General features: G+C 30.8%; 1 protein-coding gene across 5 annotated transcripts in view; it reads right to left on the bottom strand.

The window, feature by feature from the left end:
* Positions 1 to 22,134, bottom strand: part of Prps (phosphoribosyl pyrophosphate synthetase) — a 69,952-nt gene that overhangs the window by 15,011 nt on the left and 32,807 nt on the right. For 2 of the 5 annotated variants that reach the window (XM_075308294.1, XM_075308291.1), the window contains exons 3-5: positions 17,947 to 18,130; positions 17,315 to 17,377; positions 576 to 674 (exon numbers count right to left, since the gene is read on the bottom strand). In XM_075308294.1, coding sequence (XP_075164409.1) covers positions 576 to 674; positions 17,315 to 17,377; positions 17,947 to 18,130 — 346 coding nt within the window. Of the gene's footprint in view, positions 1 to 575; positions 675 to 1,718; positions 1,743 to 17,314; positions 17,378 to 17,946; positions 18,131 to 22,134 lie in introns of all 5 variants that reach the window. The other 3 variants (XM_075308296.1, XM_075308293.1, XM_075308292.1) reach the window with 2 other exon arrangements.

Below are 22,134 nucleotides of genomic sequence, written 5' to 3'. Positions count from 1 at the left end.
ATACCAAAATCATTAGTGTAAAGACTAATTTTTGGAACCGGGCATGGGGTTTATTAAGTGTATGGAGGCTATTTCAAAATATAATCCGGTGTATATCAAATTTAATACAGCTCATAACTGAATTAAAATTATTTTAGATCTAAAATGTCAATGACATCCAGAAGTTATATCGACATTAAACTATTGGTCTATGTGGGGGGCTATATCAAAACTGGGACCGACATATTCCAAATTTGGCACAGCTCTTTATGAAACCAAAGTACTTCTCGATATCATATTTCAAGTAAATCGGAGAAAAAATGCGGCTTCTTGGCCTCGAGAAGTCAAATCGGGAGATCGGTCTATATCAGGACTATAGCAAAAATGGACCGATATATACGAAATTTAAATTTTTTGAACTATATTTAAAACTTGGTGGCTTCCTCACAATATCTATTTTTTTTTTTTAAGAAACCGCATCTGTGACTCGGAGTCAATACCAAAATCCATAAGCGAAGGTTAATTTATTTTTTTGGATTCAAGTAAACCTGTTTTTAAGATGAAAGTATCTGGGCAACATAATTTATATATCTTACCTGAATTTGTGAGGCATGCAAATCCATTGTTATGATGTGATCTGCTCCGGCCACTGATAGCATGTTTGCGACCAATTTCGCCGAAATGGGAGCACGACTCTATAGAAATAAAATCGAAAGAAAAAAGAAAAACAAGATTAGATTTGTTCGTACAGTAAACATTAGAAGAAAAAAAATTATTTGGAAATGTTGTTAAATGATATTTTGTAATGGTATGGATGGATGGTGAGAGGAAGGACGATGTTCTGTGAGAACCCAGATCCAAATAATGACCATTATGATGACCTTGCTGAAGATGGCAACCGTGACTTATGCGCTAGCTATGAAAATGGCAAACACAAATTAGAAAATTAGGCATTTTAACCAATGGCAAAAATATTGAAAATATTTTTTTTTGTATTTTTGGGAATGCAAATAATTTACAAAATTAATTAAAAGTTCTTCAAATAATTCAAATTAGTGTGAAAATATTTTTTTTAATTAAAAAAAAATATATATATTTTAATAAAATTTTAATTAAATAAAGAAAAATTGGTGAACATTAAAAATAGATAATTTAATTTCTTTGATATGTGCTAGAGGAAAGTGTAGTGCAAATGGTTTGAGGTGCTGTAGTGCTTGTAAAACTATGTTATCAATGCTATAATTAACCATACAATATTATATAGTTATACTTTTATATATATTTATATACGTACTATCACATTATATAGTCAAAGTGTATTACACTGAGAGAAAATAAAACCTTGGCAATTAAATATTAAATTCATGCAAACGTTTATAATACCCACGTAATCTAAGAGGAAAGGATTAAGAAGAGGCTACAATTTAGTATTAAATATTTTTGTTTCAAATATATATTGTTTTTTTATATATAATTTGTTTAGCAGCTAAACAAATTCGCCAGTGGTGTAGTCAAAACTATTAATCCATATTATAGTAAAGCAATATTAATTATAAATTAGAAAAGGGTGGAAAAAAAGGGGGGGAGGGGGTTCAAAAACAAAACATGAGAGTATCAAGCATATCAGATCTAGATTTATGAAGTTGGGGAGCGGTGGACATGGATTGTGTCTGGGGGTATGTGGGTCTCTCATCTAAAGATTAGCAAAAGAGATCCCACTATGTTTTTACTCTACTCACAGTATATTGTTTAGCTGAAAATTCCTAAAAAGATAATTATCAAAGAAAAGAAAAAAGAGGTGAAACACAAACTTCAGAAATACTGAGAACAACAAAAAAACATACACAGAGCAAAAGGAATTATACAAAACAAAAAATTAAGTCTATTTTTGGAAAGTATGGGAATTGTATAGTAATTACATGTGGAGGCAAAACTGCGACAAAAGCTTGAGAAATTTAGAATTTTGTTTAAGTTTAGAAATCAACCTCGGAAAATGCACCAAAAAAGTTAATTATAAACTGAAAAAAAATTGACCTAAAGTCAAAGATTATGCAACCTAAATTTTACGATACGCAATTTACACAGTATTAAGGACAGAGGTCATTAAAATATCTTTGGTTTAAAAATTATTTTCTTTAAATTTAAGACACAATGTTTTCAAATTTTTTAAGTATAGAAAAACCCCCGTTTTGATTTAAAAAAAAAATAATCCTCAAATTCACTGAGACATTTAATCTTTAACCCAAAAAGTCAAAAAATCTTTACAAATAGGCTAATATTTATTTTGAGGATTTTCCATCTTTGGTTTAGTTTTTTTTACTAAGAAAGCATTTTTGCTATAAATGAGATAAATGAGATCTGTAATTCACTGAGACATTTAATCTTTAACCCAAAAAGTCAAAAAAGCTTTACAAATAGGCTAATATTTATTTTGAGAATTTTGCATCTTTGGTTTAGTTTTTTTTTTTACTAAGAAGGAATTTTTGTTATAAATGAAATAAATAGATCTGTATCCAAATTTAAAATTTATAAAGCCTAGAAATAACGCTAGATAGCTGCGTTATTTTAGAGAAGCCACATCTTTAGCTCGGAAGCAATGTCAAAGGGAAGATCATAATCTTTGAATTCAATTAAACTTTTTTTGAGTGTAAAATTTGGCAGCCTAATAAACTGGCAAAAAGCTTCTCGTAATATTAATGGGTTTTGTCATTAAAATTGAGCCGATTAGACAATTTCAAAAAAAGAATTAAATGTTTCTTTAGTATAATGAGTTTTTAATATAACTACGCACGATTTCATACTATTAATTAAACGTTTTCATTGTCCTAATTAAAATTATACGTTAAGTCAATGAAAAAGTTCCCTTGGCTCAATTTTAATGAAATTTTCTAAACCTCGTTCACATTAAGCAAAATCTACTAAAAGAAAATATAACCCAAATACAGTAAAACCTCTTAGATAGGTGTCCGGTTTTCAGAGTGTCCAAGTTTGAGAGGTTCCACTGTACACAAACTATTATAAGATTACAAGAAAATTATTTCATCTAAAATAAATAAAGTTAAATAAATTGTAAGACGATAAACTCAGTTAAAAAATTGAGTTTTGTGGCCTAAATCAATTAATTTTTTTTATTGTATATTGAATTAATGATTCGAGTTTTATTTCATATTTCAAAAGGTACACACAAAAAAAAATTCTGATTCAATCACGAAATTTATTTATCCAATTAATTTTGTAATTGAAATGTCTTCAATCGCAGAAATGATTGTATCAATTAAAAAATTAATTAAAAGTCAATTAAAAAAGTATTTGATCCAATTAAAAAAATAATTGATTTTTGTTTCAAAAACTCAATTAAGACTTATATTGGAAAAATGTTCGTGAAACTTTTTTCTGTGTATTATATTAACCCTTTAACTACCGAAATAAATCTCATGTTTAAAACTTCAATTTTGCACTAATAGCATGTACACGCAAAAAAATAATTCTTTCCTCCCAAACGAAATTTTAGACAAAGTTCGTTTCTCATTTGCTTTTCGCTGTAAGGAAGTGTATTTGGAAGAAAAGTATATTCTTTTTGTGAGAAACGTTTATTCTTTTCCAGGATATAAAAACAATTTCATAAAGACAAACTCAAAAAAAAACATTGCTTTCTTGCTAATTGCATTTTCCTCACATCTTTCTCACATCCATGAGTTTTTTTAGTTCTAAACACCTTTTCCTGTAATACCAACAATGTAGAAGAAATTATACGATTTTATCAATTTTTAAAATTTTTTTACCTTTCGCCTGGACGGAGAATCGAACCGCGGAGCATGCACTTTGTAAGCCAACACACTAACCACTGAGCTATGTACCTGTTATGGTCATTAATAGATAAATATCCATATAAGTTATATTTATATAGCATAGCTTGCGAACCGAATAAACAAAGTTTATTTAACAGAAACAAACATTTAGTTTGGCACCGTGGAGCAGTGGTTGCTACGTCCGACTTGCATGTCAAGGGTCGAGGGTTCGATCCCTGCTTCGACCAAAGTTTTTTTTTACATATATTCCAGATATGTTCGGAAGATTCCGAAAAAATGTTCAACATTACATTGTAGTATATTAAATTTTGAACTGTAAAATGTGTCTTATTAAAGACCTAAAGCCAGAAAAGAACAGTGTTTGATATAAACGAAATGGACTGTGTTGTTGTTTCAAAAATAACTTTTTCTATTGGAAAAATAAAAATTTTGTAACAAACGAATTTTTTGGAGATAAAAGTTTAAAATTTTCGAAGCAATTCAAAAAAAACCCTAACACAAGAAAAACGTTTTCGTTTTCCAAACGTTTTTTTTTCTTTGCGTGTAGAACAAAAATTGTAATTTTGATGACCTACCCCAAATTACTTCAAGAGCTATATGAGTTTGTTCTGAAAACATGATCCTTCAATTGTGACCAAATGGCCATATGGATATAAACACTATTTGGCCTATAATATATTTCGAAGTGGGAAAAAAATACAAAAAAGAACTCGAAAAACTCAGCTATACGTTTTGTATGAATGTCCATTGACTAGAGACATACAAAATTGGTCTCGAAATTTTGTATTTTTCGTTTATTGTTAAAGAAGTTCATATTTAGATTAAAGCCTCTATTTTAAAATAAAATCGAAAAATAAATCGAAACTAAGTGGGGAGTAAGAGTTTGGTTTTCGTTTTCGAATGTCCTCTGTAGTGGACATCGGTAGTGAAAGGGTTAATAATGATAAACCATATCAGCCAAGTAGCTACCACGACCTTGTTTACAGGACCATCCCAGCAAAAAAATTTGGAAGTTGTTCCAAAGGCACAACTTTAAAAGCACTTCCAAAAATGTCCTCCCAAAGATGTTCTTTATTTTAACTACACAGGAAGTTCTTTTAATTCAATTTTTTTTTTTATAACTCGCTTTTTTCATATTTTTAATGAGTAATTTTAACATTTTTGCCTCAAAAAGGTTAAAAACAGATTACGAATTAATAAAATGGTACAAATTATTAAAATTTTGTCGAAAAAAATGCTAAATCCAGTCTAGAAAATTTGCGAATTTTTGAAAATGTTTCAGATCAAACGTTTCAGGCAAGCTTTAGAAAGCATTAAAAAAATTATAAAAATTATTTATTTGGCAAAACATTACAAAATTTTTTAATTCACATCCAAAACACTGAATTCGAATCATATCTTAAGAAGTGATGCAAATTCAGTGCAACGACTATTGAAATGATGGACATCCGCCCTATGACAAGCCCATATTAAATTCATCGCTTCTGCGTCAATTTTGCACCACTTCCGGATCCAAAAAGAACATTTTCACTACATTTTTGGCGACGCTTTTTTTTGCTGGGATATTTAATCAGGTCTAATTGAAAATAATTTCAATCTATTAAGTTTAATTGATTGCAATATTATAAAAAATAAAAATAAAAAAAAACATTGACATAGCAACGTCCTTCTAAGGGGTGAAAGCTACAAAGTGTTCGCTTTGTTAAGATGCCTCAAAAAGAAACTAAATTCATGTGGACGGGAAGAACCCTGAATATTAAATACAAGGATATATAATGATAGTTTGAAGAAATACTGCATAGTATTTGGTAGGGGGTGATGCTAAAACCCACAAAAAGAAACGCCAAAGCCATCAATAAAATATATTTCAAATATAAACAAATTCTGACTATCAAAATTCTGCAAGCAATTGACTCAATTAATTGTTTTATTGAAATGTCTTCAATAACAAAAATTATAGTATCAATCACAGTTTTAATTGATTTCATGAGCAAATTAATTTTTGAATTGATTCAATTAAAAATTTAATTGATGTTAATTTCATTTTTTTTTATTAAAAACGTAACTGTTTCCAATTACTTCCTTAACTGACTTTGTGTTTTTAGTTTGATAAAAAAAACATTGATTGAAATATATTTTTAATTAAAAATTTAAAAAAATCCATCACCTTTTTAACTGTAATTGTATCAATTAATTTATTAATTGAAAATTTTTTTCAACTTCAATTAATTGGTGATATTTTTTTCTGTGTTTCCGAAATAGGCCTTAGGAAATCGTTATTTTCCAACGCATGTTATTTATTAAAAATACAGTTACATTGAGTTAGGGGAAACAATTTAATGAAGAGCTTTACTATTCCATGATGAAAATCACAGAAAAATTTAATAGTTGTTGAGAGTTGGATCTGATCGCAAGATACCTTTAAGCATAACACAACCATCAAAATAGAGAGACAAAATTGTTAGATCAAGATAAACTATATTTGAGAATATTTTTAACAACAATTATAAGTACTACATAGAATCAAAATAATCTGCCTTCTAACTAAGTAGCTATTTAAAAACCATTCTGATTAGATTTAATCAATTCCAAATTTGATTATATGTATTTGCACTTATTTAATTTTTCAAAATTGTTTCTATTATTACCATTCTATATCAGCATGGTAATAGTAATCGTTGTTTCCTTAAATTTTCTATAACTTCTCCCTCTTCAGTTCTTTCTGAAATAGCTGCTTACAAAGATTAACTATTTTATCCATATTTAGATTGAATAGTAAATGCATCCGCCACTGCACAAAATAAAACTTCTAAAAAGTGTTTTTCCATTTTAATTACAAAAAGGCCCTGTACTATGTTTGCTTTGCTGTTAATACAAAATATTTAAAAATATAAATGAAAACAAACACATTCATTTTACATATTGAATGAACAAACTGTATATAAAAAGACCGTACGCATCAAATGAGTAAAATTATCTTCTGCCTTAAAATGTATTATTTTAAGAAACTAAACGCGAACATTTCAATATGAGCATAGTACACCCAAAGAAAAAATATTTTCTTGCGGAACGAAATTTTAGACAAATTTTCCTATGTTAAAATGTATTTTCTTTAAGAACAATTAAACACGAATTTATGAAAAGCGTTGCAAGGACTAAAGATTTTTTTAGCATCAAAAGAAAACTTCATTTGTCTAAAATTTCGTTCCTCAGAAAATAACTCTTTTTTCCGCATACTGACCTTAATACGGGAAAATATGTACGTGAAATAAGTCCGTTCATAGCAATTGAAAAAAAATTATTGGATTCAATTAATTTTTTAACCAAATCAAAAATGCACCACACAAATTAGTTGAAGTAATAATAACAAAAATACTCTTTTTTGTTAAACCCAAAAAAATAATCAACCTTATTCCTGAAGTCGCCCTCGCTCTCGCCGTCGCTTCTAAGTCGTCTCGTCATTCATTTGGTATTCCTGTAGAGTGGCGACGGCGACGATTACTTTTTGTACCAATTACAATACTCGGTAATTAAAGGCCGATATCACTAGAAAACAATCACCTAATGTGCAAAATTTTAATTTTAATTTAAATAAAAATATAAAATATAATTAAATTTTAAATAAAAATGGCGACGACACTGAGATCAATGGTACAAGGATCATCGTGAAAGAAAACAATCAGCTGATGTACAAAACTGAATTTTAACTATTTGGTTTTATAATGGTGTTTGTTTGTATTCCAATTTTGACTTGGAAAATCAAAATAAATGAAAAATTTGACTCGGGAAATGATTTACAAAAGTGACCCCACCGTGGAAGAAAATGTAGGTTTATTTTAGAAAATTTTAACTAAAATAGTTTTCTAATTGCAACATGTTACAAATAAGTTAATACTTTTGGTCAAATTGAAGAAAATTTTTTAAAAATAATCAATTTTTTTTCTGTTGTTTAAGAAAATTTCAAGGATCATCGTGAAAAAAAAAACAATCAGCTGATGTACAAAACTGAATTTTAACTATTTGCGTTTATAATGCTGTTTGTTTGTAATCCAATTTTGACTTGGAAAATCAAAATAAATGAAAAATTTGACTCGGGAAATGATTTACAAAAGTGACCCCACCGTGGAAGAAAATGTATGTTTATTTTAGAAAATTTTAACTAAAATAGTTTTCTAATTGCAACATGTTACAAATAAATTAATACTTTTTGTTAAATTGAAGAAAATTTTTTAAAAATAATAAATTTTTTTTTGTTGTTTAAGAAACTTTCATGTGTTGGAAGAAAAACTTGGATTTAAAAATTGTTAAATAGTCAATTTAAGCAAACTTCTGCCATTTTAAGAAAATATGAACTATTTTATTTTTTAGTAAAACTGTGCACTATATTTGTATACAACTTTTTTTCTTATTTGTAGTTCACGTCATTAAAGTTAGCAAAAAATTATTCAAATAAGGAATATTTACTCATATTGTGCAAAATTTAACTAACATAACATCAACTAATCTTCATGAACTAAAATAAAGTTCAGTTGGCATTAGAGCCCCTTTTTTCTGGGTGTAGGTTAGGTTAGGTTAGGTGGCAGCCCGATGTATCACGCTCACTTAGACTATTCAGTCCATTGTGATACCAATCCAATTGGTGAACTTCTCTGTTATCACTGAGTGCTGCCCGATTCCATGTTAAGCTCAATGACAAGGGATCTCCTTTTTATAGCGCCGAGTCCGTACGGCGTTCCACTTTGCAGTAAAACCACTTAGAGAAGCTTTGAAACCCTCAGAAATGTCACCAGCATTACTGAGGTGGGATAATCCACCGCTGAAAAACTTTTTGGTGTTCGGTCGAAACAGGAATCGAACCCACGACCTTGTGTATGCAAGGCGGGCAGGCTAACCATTGCACCACGGTGGCTCCTGAGCTTACCACGATCACAAATCTATTGATATAAAAATGCTCTATTTATACTAAATTGACAAAGATCTGTACATACAGTAGTTCTGGTCATCACATTCACATCATATGTTAGAAAAGAACACTGCACAATTAAGTAAACGTGTTGATTTTCAATTCCATTTATTTTTAATAGAAACCCTTCAAGGCCAATGTATTTTATTTATTTTTGGGTGTACGAGGGCAGTTCGGAAACTTCTTAGCCTAGCATAAAAAGCGCTGTATAAACAGAAAAAAGTTAAGTGTTTTGGAAACGTCCATCTCTGTTATGAACACATGTTAAATTTTGTTTTGATCCGCAATTTTTTTACAATGAAAAAATTACAAATGCGTGCTGTCATTAAATATTTACATAAAAAAGGTTTATCGGGACAAGAAATTCATAATGATATGGTGAATGTGTTAGGTGAAAGTGCTCCTTCATATGCAACAGTAAAAAATTGGGTTCCTGAATTTAAACGTGGTCGTATAAGCATTGAAGATGAACCACGTAGTGGACGTCCAAAAACAGCAACAACAACAGAAATTGTAGCCAAAGTGCATGATATGGTATTAAATGATCGACGAATAAAAGTGCGTGAAATTGCTAATATCATGGACATCTCATCAAATGATCGAGTCCATTTAATTTTGCATGAAGAACTACAGATGAAAAAGTTTCCTGCAAGATGGGTGCTGGATTTGTTAACAGTCGATCAAAAACGCATAAGAATGAACATTTCTCAAGCTTGTTTGGATCGTTTTAAGCGAAATAAAATGGATTTTAAGCGTCGTTTCATAACTGTTGATGAGACATGGATCCACCACTCCAGAGACAAAAGAACAATCCAAACAATGGACTGAAGCTGGAGGAAGTGCCCCAAAGAAGGCAAAAACAATTCAATCGGCTGGTAAGGTTATGACAACGGTTTTTTGGGGCTTCAAAGGTATTTTATTGATTGACTATCTGCAAAAGGGTAAACAATGCATACAGAGTACTATTGCAACCTTTTGGATCAATTAAATGTACGAATTCGAGAAAAACGTCCTGGCTTACAACACAAACGAATAATTTTTCATCAAGACAACGCACCAGCACAATGGCTAAAATCAACGAATTAAAGTACGAGTTGCTTGGCCACCCAACTTATTCTCCTGATTTAGCTCCCAGTGACTTTTACTTGTTCCCAAATCCTTGCTGGCAAGCTTTTTACCTCAAATGAAGATGCAATTACAGTTGTAAACCACTATTTTGAAGACTTTGAGGAAAACTATTTTAATCAAGGAATAGAATTGCTACAAAAGCGTTGGACTTTGTGTATTGAAGTTTCAGGAGATTATATTGAAAAATAAAAATATTTTTGAAAAACCAACTATTCTCTTTCATTGATAGGCTAAGAAGTTTCCGAACTGCCCTCGTAAGTTCAGCACTCCTTGATATAGGACATGAGTTCCTCAAAGAGTGGAAGCTGGAATAAATATATTTGAACAATATTGAATATATACTTGAACAATATAGATTTTTTTAATAATAGTTACAGTTTTTCTACCATTTGTTGCAATTTGTCTCTAAACCAACCGGTTTTAAATCGTTGAAGTCAGTCTAGCTCATCTAATGGCTGATCTTATTGTAGTTTTTGAAGATTAGTCACTTTACTTCTTAACAATTTCCATTTTTTAAATTTATTTTTCAATTGTTCGATTAATAAAGTCTAAAAAACTTCTTCAAAAATGAATCACTAAACTCGTCGCTGGTAAATTTAACGGCGACGATATTGGCGACAAAAAGCGACACCAGGAATACCGATTTTCGTCGACAGCAGAATATATCGACGAACGGTATACCAATTAGTGGCGACAGACGAAAAGCGACGGCGAGGGCGACTTCAGGAATAAGGGTAAATAATAAAATCGTAAAAATTAAGGCTGCATTTTTTTAAGTGCATCCATTTTTGCACTTCTGTTGAAGTTCATTTGGACACGCCTTAAAAAATGCACTATTTTGAAGTGAAAAAATAAATTTTGTACCGTTTGGTTTATTTACTTCCACACTCAAAAAAAAAAAGTGAAGTCACTATTTCACTAAATCCAATTTAACTATATTTTAGGTCATGAGCTTATTATATTTGGTGAAAGTTTCATTTACTCTAATAATTTTTTGCGTATGTTAGTTAAATGAAGTCAAAGATGGGAACAAATATACACAAGTTAAGGATAGAGATTTACTAAATTCGTATTTGTCATAAAATAACAATAATAACAATAAGCAAAAAGATTTACTAAATTCGTATTTCTCACAAAATAGTTCATTATTTCTTCAAATTTGTAAATTTTACTACAAAAGCGTCCATCATGAACTTCGTATGTCACTAAAGACATTCTTGCAATTTTGAACTCCAATTTTTTCCTTCAAACTACAAAATTTTCTTTAAAACGTGAAAAAAAAAATTATATATGTCTAATAAATTTTCTTGAATTTGTCGAAAAATTTTTACTTATTTTTGTGATATCGGCGCGATGCCAGCGCTTGTAATACTGTTTAGTTAAAAATTTCTAAAATTATCCAAAATTTTCTAAAATTAATCAAAAGTTTTCTTCCTGGTGGGTTCACTGTTTTTTCAGTGCATGTGGAAGTTCATTTGTAAAGTCTTTGCAAATTATGACGATTATGAAGCTATTTATAGTATGAAAAAAAAACAATCTTTAAAAAAAATATTTAAAAAAAAAAATACACCGCTAGTGAGAACTGAACCTCCGTTCAAGCGACTTTTTTTTAATTGTTTTTTTTTATTATATAGTTTATACGAAAATAAACAAGGGATCGTTTTATATGGAGACTATATATAATTCTGGACCGATATGGACTAATGGTTGTTAGAGGGCATATATTAATACCACGTACCAATTTTGAATCGGATCGGATGAAATTTGCTCCTCCAAGAGGCTTCGAATCCCAAATCTGGGAATCGCTTTATATAAGGGCTATAAATAATTATATACCGATTTGGAAAAAATTTTGCATGGTTGTTAACACCATTTCAAAAACCTTTAAAACCTAAACCTTCTTTCGTTCGGAAGTTAGCGTTATTTCAACGGACGGACGGACGAACGGACATCGACTCAGAATTTTTTCTAGGCACAGTTATTGTATACTTACTTATAAGGAGCATTTAATATAAAATATTTTTATAATTACCTATGAGATGTTTAAGGTTGGAATCATAGCCATTTAACTATCACAAAAAATATCTAAGGTACACTTGAGAAAATCCATAAGCACAATAAATTGATAAAACCCTCTAATACCCAAGCCCGCCTTTAGGTGGTCTTCATTTAATAAGGGGTGTTTTTAGTAAAACACCCCTTAAGACAACAAAAATGGGTAAAATATAAAGAAAACTTAGTTAAAACTGTTCAAGAGGCTTTGCAGCATATACTGAATTTTATCGTATACATTTTTCTTATATAGTTTTCTTGCTTTCGTGTCGTTAACATTAAAAATTTAATCAGCTGGCAAAAAAATTGGAGCATTAGAGGGTTAAATTCGCTTCAATTAAAAAGAAGTATTGGGTTTCGTATATTAATATAAAATTAAAATGTTCAGTCTCTGACAAATATTTATCAAATTAAATAAAATATATGTATATATTATAGCCTACAAAAATTGTTTTTTTTTTTTATAAATATAATTGCGATGGATGAAATGTTATTGAAAAATTAGAAAAAAGAAAAAAAAAAGATTACACAAATAGACGGCAGCAAATTACCTTATACAAACAAAATTATTTGTTATCAGTGCAACTAAAACAAAAAAACACTAAAATCTATGTAATATTTTGCGATTAGACTTGAAATGGCGGAATGAAGTATGATTAAATGCCCATTATGTTCACCAGAAAACTATTAATTAATGTGACATATATGAAATGATTTCGATTATGAATTTAATGAAATATTGTGAAAAGTTGTGCTATTGATTTATTTGTGATTATAATTTTTTTTTTTTCTGTGGATCTTAGTAAATTGCAATGAAACTGCTTTTTTGAGGTGTTCATGTTTTGCATAAAAAAATAAAGAAAACTTAGTAAAATCAAATTTCGAATAGAATTGGATAGAATTTTCGAATCGAAGTGAAAATAAATAATTTTGAAGTAAATTGTTGTGGTTCAACCTGATATATATTTTTTACATACATTCCTTCCTACCAATTTAGTTATTATTTTTTACTATTAATTTTTCTTATTGAAACAAATTAAGCAAATTTTGTACAAGAATTTGTTGCAAAAGTGCATTTCATTGCAAAGAAGAAAAAAAAACACTATGGAAATATTATATTCGAAATGTAAAGTTCATAAAAAGAAAGTTAAATAGATATATTATTTAAAAATATATATATACATGCAAATTTTTCACACAAAACATAAAACAAGAATTTGACATATAAACGCCAAGAGAATTCGAAAATAGTTTAAAATTAATTATTAAGAATTATTTTACGGTAAGCAATCTTAGATACGTTTTTTTTTGTATATAAAATTAAGGACTTTTATCATAGTCGTAACGAATGAAGAACATAGTATAAATCTTCTAATATAAAAAATAAGTGGGGTTTCTTTCCTGACGCAATAACTTCTGAACGCGCGAACCGATTTACACGGTTTTGCATTCATTGGAAAGGTCTCGGGCTCCGTAAGGTTTATAGCAATGAAAAAGTTTCAACGGAAAAGCGGGAAATCTTTTTTTTACATACAGCGCACATTACAAAAATTTATAATTTAAATTCATCGCAGTTGCTTTTGTTATAAAATAATTTTATTTTTTCACATGAAAAATGTTCGGAGAACCTCATTTTTTGATATCTGGTGGGGGAGGGGTCATCCACCCTGCTCGCCTTTTTCAAAATTGGCCTAAAGTTCTCCGATTTGGGTGAAATTTCCAAGGAAGGTTAGGGCTGATGTCTAGACAAAGGCCCGCTACTTTATTTTTCGATTAGAGGTGTGCGCGTGACACGAAATTCTCGTGACACGCGTGATTCACGCGTGAATCACGTGAGTCGTGAACAAAATCCAAAGCAACTCTCGTGAATGTACGTGAATGGGACTAAAATAAATATGTCGTGCGTGAGAAATAAAATCGGTTCGTGAATGTGCGTGAATAAAATTCCTGCAAAATCACGCTCACGAATATAATCAACATTTAATTCACACTCGTATGTTAACTGAAATTAATTTAGCTCTCTATTTTTGAATTTTGTTACGTTTGCTGATTTCCTTTGGAAAATATCGTGAGTCTCGTGAATTTGTCGTGAATCGTGCGTGAACGAGAGTCTTTAAAAGTAGTTCGTGCGTGAGCGTGCGTGAGTACTGGTTTTCATTTCGTGAATGTGCGTGAGTGGGTTTGGCTACCACACGTATCGTGTGTGAGCGTGCGTGAATAAATATTTTGATTCGTGAATGTGCGTGAGTGAAATTTCAGTCACGCGCACACCTCTATTTTCGATATTAGTTCGCGGAGATGGACCACCCCTTTATACGACTTTTGTTTAAAGTACAGTAAAAAAGAAAAATTCTCTGATTTACTTCATATTTACAGAGAACACGCCGTGAGGTTATAAATTTATTATGGGGTACCTGACTTTTTAATATTTGGACGGGATGGGGGACCTCCCCTTGCCCGATGTTTATTATTGGAACAAAATTGTCCGATTTGCTTGAAAGGGGCGTCTAGGCAGAGAACAGCTACTTTATTTTTTCGATATTTGGTTGAGGGTGGGGGCCTCCCCTTTCTTTGACTCTTTATAAAGTAAAACAAGTGTATACGGCCGTAAGTTCGGCCAGGCCGAATCTTATGTACCCTCCACCATGGATTGCGTAGAAACTTCTACGAAAGACTGTCATCCACAATCGAAATACTTGGGTTGTGGTATCTTAAAACTTCTTAACATCGTTTTCTAAATTGTGAGTTAGTCCATACGTGGTATATATTAGACAAAAAAGTTATGTATAGTTAAGTCTACAAATAATTACGAATCGATATGGACTTTTTGCACGGTACGTAGAGAGCCAGAATTGAAATATGTGGGTCGCTTATATGGGGGCTATATACAATTATGAACTTGATATGGACCAATTTTTGTGTGATTGGAAATCGCTTTATCTGAGGGATATATATAATTATAGACCGATACGGCATGGTTGTTAACGACCATATACTAGCACAATGTACCAAATTTCAACTGACTCGGATGAAATTTGCTCCTCCAAGAGGCTCCAAACCCAAATCTCGGGATCGGTTTATATGGGGCAATATATGATTATGGACTGATATGAACCACTTTTGGCATGGTTGTTAAATATCATATACGATCACCACGTACCAAATTTCAAGCAGATCGGATGAATTTTGCTTCTCCTAAAGGCACCGGAGGTCAAATCGGATCGGTTTATATGGGAGCTATATATAATTATGGGCTGATAGGAACCAATTGCATGGTTGTTGGATACCATATACTAACATCACGTACTAAATTTCAACCGAATGGGAAGAATTTTGCTCTTCCAAGGGGCTCTGGAGGTCAAATCTGGGGATCGGTTTATATGGGGGCTATATATAATTATCGACCGATGTGGACCAATTTTTGCGTGGTTGTTAGAGATCATATACTAACACTATGTACCAAATTTCAGCCGGATCGGATGAAATTTGCTTCTCTTAGAGGCCTTGCAAGCCAAATCGGGGGATCGGTTTATATGGGGGCTATATATAATTATGGACCGATGTCAACCAATTTTTGCATGGTTGTTAAAGACCATATACTAACACCATGTACCAAATTTCAGCCGGATCGGATGAAATTTGCTTCTCTTAGAGGCCTCGTAAGCCAAATCGGGGGATCGGTTTATATGGGGGCTATATATAATTATGAACCGATGTGGACCAATTTTTGCACGGTTGTTAGAGACCGTATACTGACACCATGTACCAAATTTCAGCCGGATCGGATGAAATTTGCTTCTCTTAGAGGCCTCGCAAGCCAAATCGGAGGATCGGTTTATATAGGGGCTATATACAATTATGGACCGATTTGGACCAATTTTTGCATGGTTGTTAGAGACCATATACTAACACCATGTACCAAATTTCAGCCGGATCGGATGAAATTTGCTTCTCTTAGAGGCCTCGTAAGCCAAATTTGGGGGTCCGTTTATATGGGGGCTATACGTAAAAGTGGACCGATATGGCCCATTTGCAATACCATCCGACCTACATCAATAACAACTACTTGTGCCAAGTTTCAAGTCGATATCTTGTTTCGTTCGGAAGTTAGCGTGATTTCAACAGACGGTCGGACGGACGGACGGACATGCTCCGATCGACTCAGAATTTCACCACGACCCAGAATATATATACTTTATGGGGTCTTAGAGCAATATTTCGATGTGTTACAAACAGAATGACAAAGTTAATATACCCCCATCCTATGGTGGAGGGTATAAAAACTAAAATTTGTCGACTTACGGAAATTTTACGGAGAAATTTCATAATCAATTTATATGAGGTATATAATTTTTTAATATTTTGTCGGGGAAAAATAAAAGGGTACAGGGAGGCCTCCTTTCTGCTCAAGTACATACCGTCAAACAATTAAACTTTTTCTAATTAACTTGACATTTGTGAGGTAGGTTATACTATTATAATGGATATCTGATTTTTTTTTAATATTCGGAAGGGAAGAGGGTCCTCCCCTCTTCCCTTCTTCTATAGAAATCAAATTTTGACAAAATTTTCTATAGAAATCAAATTTTGACAAAATTTTCTATATAAATCAAATTTTGACAAAATTTTCTATAGATATCAAATTTTGACAAAATTTTCTGTAGAAATAAAATATTGACCAAATTTGCTATAGAAATAAAATTTTGACAAAATTTTCTATAGAAATAAAATTTGGACAAACATTTACCATAAAAATAACATTTTGATAAAATATTCTATAGAAATAAAATTTTGACATCATTTTGTGGTAGTCTTTGGTAATTTTTTTTTTTCAAAATTACATACATATATAATTTCTGAGAAAAGAAGATGGTTTCCGTGAAAAAGTAACATTTTGCTCTTGGAACATGGTTGGGGTGATCATATTCTTTCTCTGCGTGTATGCTCGTACAACAATTATTTAACTAATTTGAAATATAGGAATCGAATTAGAACTGATTGGTTAATTTTATTTTTAACATTCTGTTAATTTTGAATGACAATATAAATTAGGAAGTCATTCAAATTGAATCGTATTAGTTAAGTAAAATATGTAAAATACCTGTAATAAAAATTTCAAAATTTCTTTTCGAATTCTCTTTTTTGTCAAAAATAAAGTCGAACAAAAAAAAATTATACACGTACACAAATAAAATAAAAGTTTGTACAAAATATGCTTAAGATGAAATATATAATTTCTTGGTTACTATGCTATATACGAGTTGCGATTATCACCGATATATTTATATGAATAGATTATAAGAAAATTATAGATTTAAATAGAAGAATTCTTCTATTTTAAATATTCAGTCAAAAAGAAAGAAAAAATAGAACGAAGAAATACCCTAAATTTCCAATCGTAGTTCTTACTACGAGTCTTTACATTTCCATCATCAAGGCCGGCCAGCTAAAGAAAATTAAGATTTTATATTAAAAAAGAAATATTAAAACTTCATAATACAACAATCAAACAAAAAAAAAAAACAAAAACAACACAACACATCTTCAAAATTATTCCCAATCTCACAGTAAATATTGTAGATTTAATAAGTACATCAATCATCATCACTTCGGTTGTAAATAGACATTTCTGAGAAAATTAACTTAAGAAAAACATCAAAGGTAAAAAAGATAACATCAAAATGCATAAAACAATTAAATACGAAAAAGCTTTATTCTTTCGAATTTTCAAAATAATTCAAATAAAATTAAGGGAAAACAAAATGAACAAAAATAAATAATTTAACAAGGATAGATAATCATTGGAACAAAACATGAAATTTTAATAGATTTTATGTTCAATTACTAATTTCGAATTTTCAAATCAGTTTGCGGTTTACAAGCTTTCGAATTTTTGTTTATCTTGGGTCAGAAATCGTTCTTCTATACATCCTTCATACCGAAGATTTTTTTTGCGTCTGGCTTTATTAATCAAACACTTCACAGTTACATTGGACGAGAAATGGTCCTACTTACCTTATCTTTTTTATCTTGGCGGGCATATGGGAAACAAGGAATCACAGCTGTTACTCTGGACGCTGATGCAATCTTACATGCATTGATCATAATCAGCAATTCCATTAAGTTGTCATTAATCTCTCCGGAGCCAGATTGTACAATATAGACATCTTCACCACGCACAGATTCTCCAATTTCAACGCTAAAAGAAAAAATGAAGAATTTATCTGATAAGAATTTATATAATAATTTATATCTACACAGATATTATTTTTATTTAATCCCGAATTTATTCAAATTAATTTTTTAATTAACCACATCATTAATTAGGCATACAAAATAGCTTTTTTAATAAAAAAAAAATTATAATAAATTAATAATATTTTGCTGTAACACAACAAAATTGGTCCTTATTTTATTATACAAGTTGAAATCATTTCCATCAACATGATGCCAGCAATTAAAATTAAATAATATCAATATGTTTAAATACCAATCGAATAATTAATTTTTATAAATTTCAAATTTTTAGATATTTATTTTTATGTCCATGTGTTGTTCATTAAATCAAATCGGAAGAAAAATTTCCGAATAAATCAAAACATTTCGATTTATTATCAAAAATCTCAATGACTATAAATATAGAAACGACAGGAAAGACAATTTTCGATATCCAATCCTCTCATAAATAAAATCATCCAAATTGTATGGCCCACTCATTGGTGGCGATGGTAATCATTTCCCCTTGTCACTTCAATGTGTTGTGTATGGCATTGAGGAATGCCAGCTAAAGATAGGAAAGAACTACGAAATGTCGACATAACTTTCGCCGAATGTCACATTGTTGAAATGAAAAGTATTTAAAGAATAAAAAGAGTAGATAACTATAAAGGTGGAATGTCTCAACCTTCAATTAAATTTAAAGAAAGACGAAAAACTAATTTGTGGGCCCTCTTGTAAAATGACGTCAAAATAAAAAAAAAAAAAAGACCGCAAACTATTTTCGTTATAAATGTAATCGATTACATAGTAGTACTGGCTTATATCGCCTGCTAAATGGTGATAAAGAATTTCACGAATAATCCCTAAGGAAATTACCAAGGGAAGACAAAGGTCATTCCTTACAGTTTATTGAACACTTTAAAAATTAAGTTGTTTTCTAGGGATCCTAACCAGAATCAAAAGAATGACTTTTGGACTGTTTTCGATCATTAAAAGGTTATCCGTTGGCATGCACGACCTATCGAATTTTTGAAAAGTTTGACGCAAACAACAACCTTTTGGAAAAGGGGTATCGTAAAAATTTCAAACATCGTGCCTTAAGGTGGGTATTAAGTTCGAGTTTAGCCGCTAAAATCGAAAACAAATCAGCAAAAACAGTATAGAATTATACCTCTTCGATGCAAATTTCATTAAAACTTGATGGATAATACCCCGAAGCACCTTCTCACAAAGTTTATAATGGATTGTTAGATAGATTTAGAGATAACTTCACCCTTACAAAAAATCGCTTCTGTAACATATACTCCCAAACATATTTTGCTTCAAGCATATACATTTTTGGGTATTGCCCAAACATTTATATGTTTGATCTCTTCCAATATATAATATGTTTGAAAGCATATTGGTCTAAACAATTTATGTTTGGGTAGTCTAAGTTCCAAACATTTTGTATTTTTGCATCCAAATTCAATAATGTTGTCTTCCAAAAAACAATATGTTATTATGTGAACATATAATATGTTTGGAAGCATTTTGCACCCAAAAATATTATATGCTTAAAAAAATTCTCCCAAACAATATTGTGCTCAAAATTTTATTTATTTATTTATATATTTACAATCATAATGAATTATGAAAATAAACAGGTAATATAGGTGCTAACAACATAGGTTTTCGACCTGAATGCTCAAAATTTTGTTTCTGCCTAATTGTATATTCCCCACATCTTTCTCACTTCCACGAGATTTTTTAGTTCTTAGCACTTTTTTCTGTGATACAAACATTGTAGAAGAAATTATTCAATTTTATGATTTTTTTTATTTTAATTTTACCTTTTGCCGGATGGGGAATCGAACAGCGGACCACACAGTTTGTAAGGATCAAAGAAGTAGCAGATCAATTGCCCAAGGAAAAATAAAATGTTAATTTTGTAATAACAAGCAACAACCACCAACTTAATTCAATATCGCTCCCTGTTAAATAGCGCTCCAAGCTACTAAACACATATATGTTTATAGGCTATTTCTAAATTAATATATGTTTGCATCCAAGCATATTATATTTACAAACATTTTATGTCCCAAACATAATATGTTCTAACATATTAACATATATGTCCCAAACATGTTATGCTAGTTTATGAACATTATATGCTTGCACTCAAAAATATTGTGTTTAAAAATTTGTGTTCCAAACATATAATGTTTATAGCCAAACATATGAAAAACAGTCTTTTTTCATCCGTGTTTATACTCATCCACAGAAAAAAATTCCGTAGTTAAACTAACACTAAATTTAACTTATTTTTATTGGAAAAAAATTATTTGCTTGTAGTTAAATTTTATTATTTTTATCGAAATTTTTTTAAGTATGTCTCAAAAATTTTATGAACTAAATGTGAGTATAAAGTTCAATGACCGTACACATAAGTTCATATGAACTAAAACAAATGAAAATTTTCGTACGATTCCCAAAAATAGTAAGAATGAACTACTGTATGGTTAAAATGGTCATGATTTAAATTTGGTAGAAATTGCGCAAAAAATGTTCCATATCAGTTGATAATTATATATAGCCCCCCACACTAATAGAAACAAGTAAGGAAAGTCTAAAGTCGGGCGGGGCCGACTGTATTATACCCTGCACCACTTTGTAGATCTAAATTTTCGATACCATATCACATCCCTCAAATGTGTTGGGGGCTATATATAAAGGTTTGCCCCAAATACATACATTTAAATATCACTCGATCTGGACAGAATTTGATAGACTTCTACAAAATCTATAGACTCAAAATTTAAGTCGGCTAATGCACTAGGGTGGAACACAATGTTAGTAAAAAAATATGGGAAACGTTTAAATTTGAAGCAATTTTAAGGAAACTTCGAAAAAGTTTATTTATGATTTATCACTCGATATATATGTATTAGAAGTTTAGGAAAATTAGAGTCATTTTTACAACCTTTCGACTAAGCAGTGGCGATTTTACAAGGAAAATGTTGGTATTTTGACCATTTTTGTCGAAATCAGAAAAACATATATATGGGAGCTATATCTAAATCTGAACCGATTTCAACCAAATTTGGCACGCATAGCAACAATGCTTATTCTCCTCCCTGTGCAAAATTTCAACTAAATCGGAGTTAAAAATTGGCCTCTGTGGTCATATGAGTGTAAATCGGGCGAAAGCTATATATGGGAGATATATCCAAATCTGAACCGATTTCAACCAAATTTGGCACGCATAGTTACAATGCTAATTCTACTCCCTATGCAAAATTTCAACTAAATCGGAGCAAAAAATTGGCCTCTGTGGGCAAATGAGTGTAAATCGGGCGAAAGCTATATATGGGAGCTATATCTAAATCTGAACCGATTTGGCTGATATTTTGCAAGTTTTTCGAGACCCATAATATATTCGGATGTACGGAATTTGAGGAAGATCGGTTGATATACACGCCAATTATGACCAGATCGGTGAAAAATATATATGACAGCTATATCTAAATCTGAACCAAAATCAATAGGGATCGTCTTTGAGCCGAAATAGGACCCTATACCAAATTTTAGGACAATCGGACTAAAACTGCGAGCTGTACTTTGCACACAAAAATACATCAACAGACAGACGGACATCGCTAAATCGACTCAGAATTTAATTCTAAGCCGATCCGTATACTAAAAGGTTGGTCCTTGGCGTTGCATACAAATGCACAAACTTATTATACCCTGTACCACAGTAGCGGTGAAGGGTATAAAAATTACATTCCACAATCGTGAACGGACGGTGACAAAATGAAACGGAAACAAAAAATCAAAACGGAATGTTAACGATTTCGTCCACGGGCGTTCACGATTTCATGAACGGCATTACTTTTTCTTTGGCTCCCTCTGACCCCATATGAGGACACCTGTTTAAAGTCAAACAGGTATAAGCTACACGTTATTTTGTAATTTATATTACATATTATTTTGTAATAATAT

Source organism: Haematobia irritans, chromosome 4, assembly GCF_050003625.1.
Source record: "Haematobia irritans isolate KBUSLIRL chromosome 4, ASM5000362v1, whole genome shotgun sequence".
Taxonomy (NCBI): domain Eukaryota; kingdom Metazoa; phylum Arthropoda; class Insecta; order Diptera; family Muscidae; genus Haematobia; species Haematobia irritans.
This window is presented reverse-complemented; position numbering and strand designations above follow the sequence as displayed.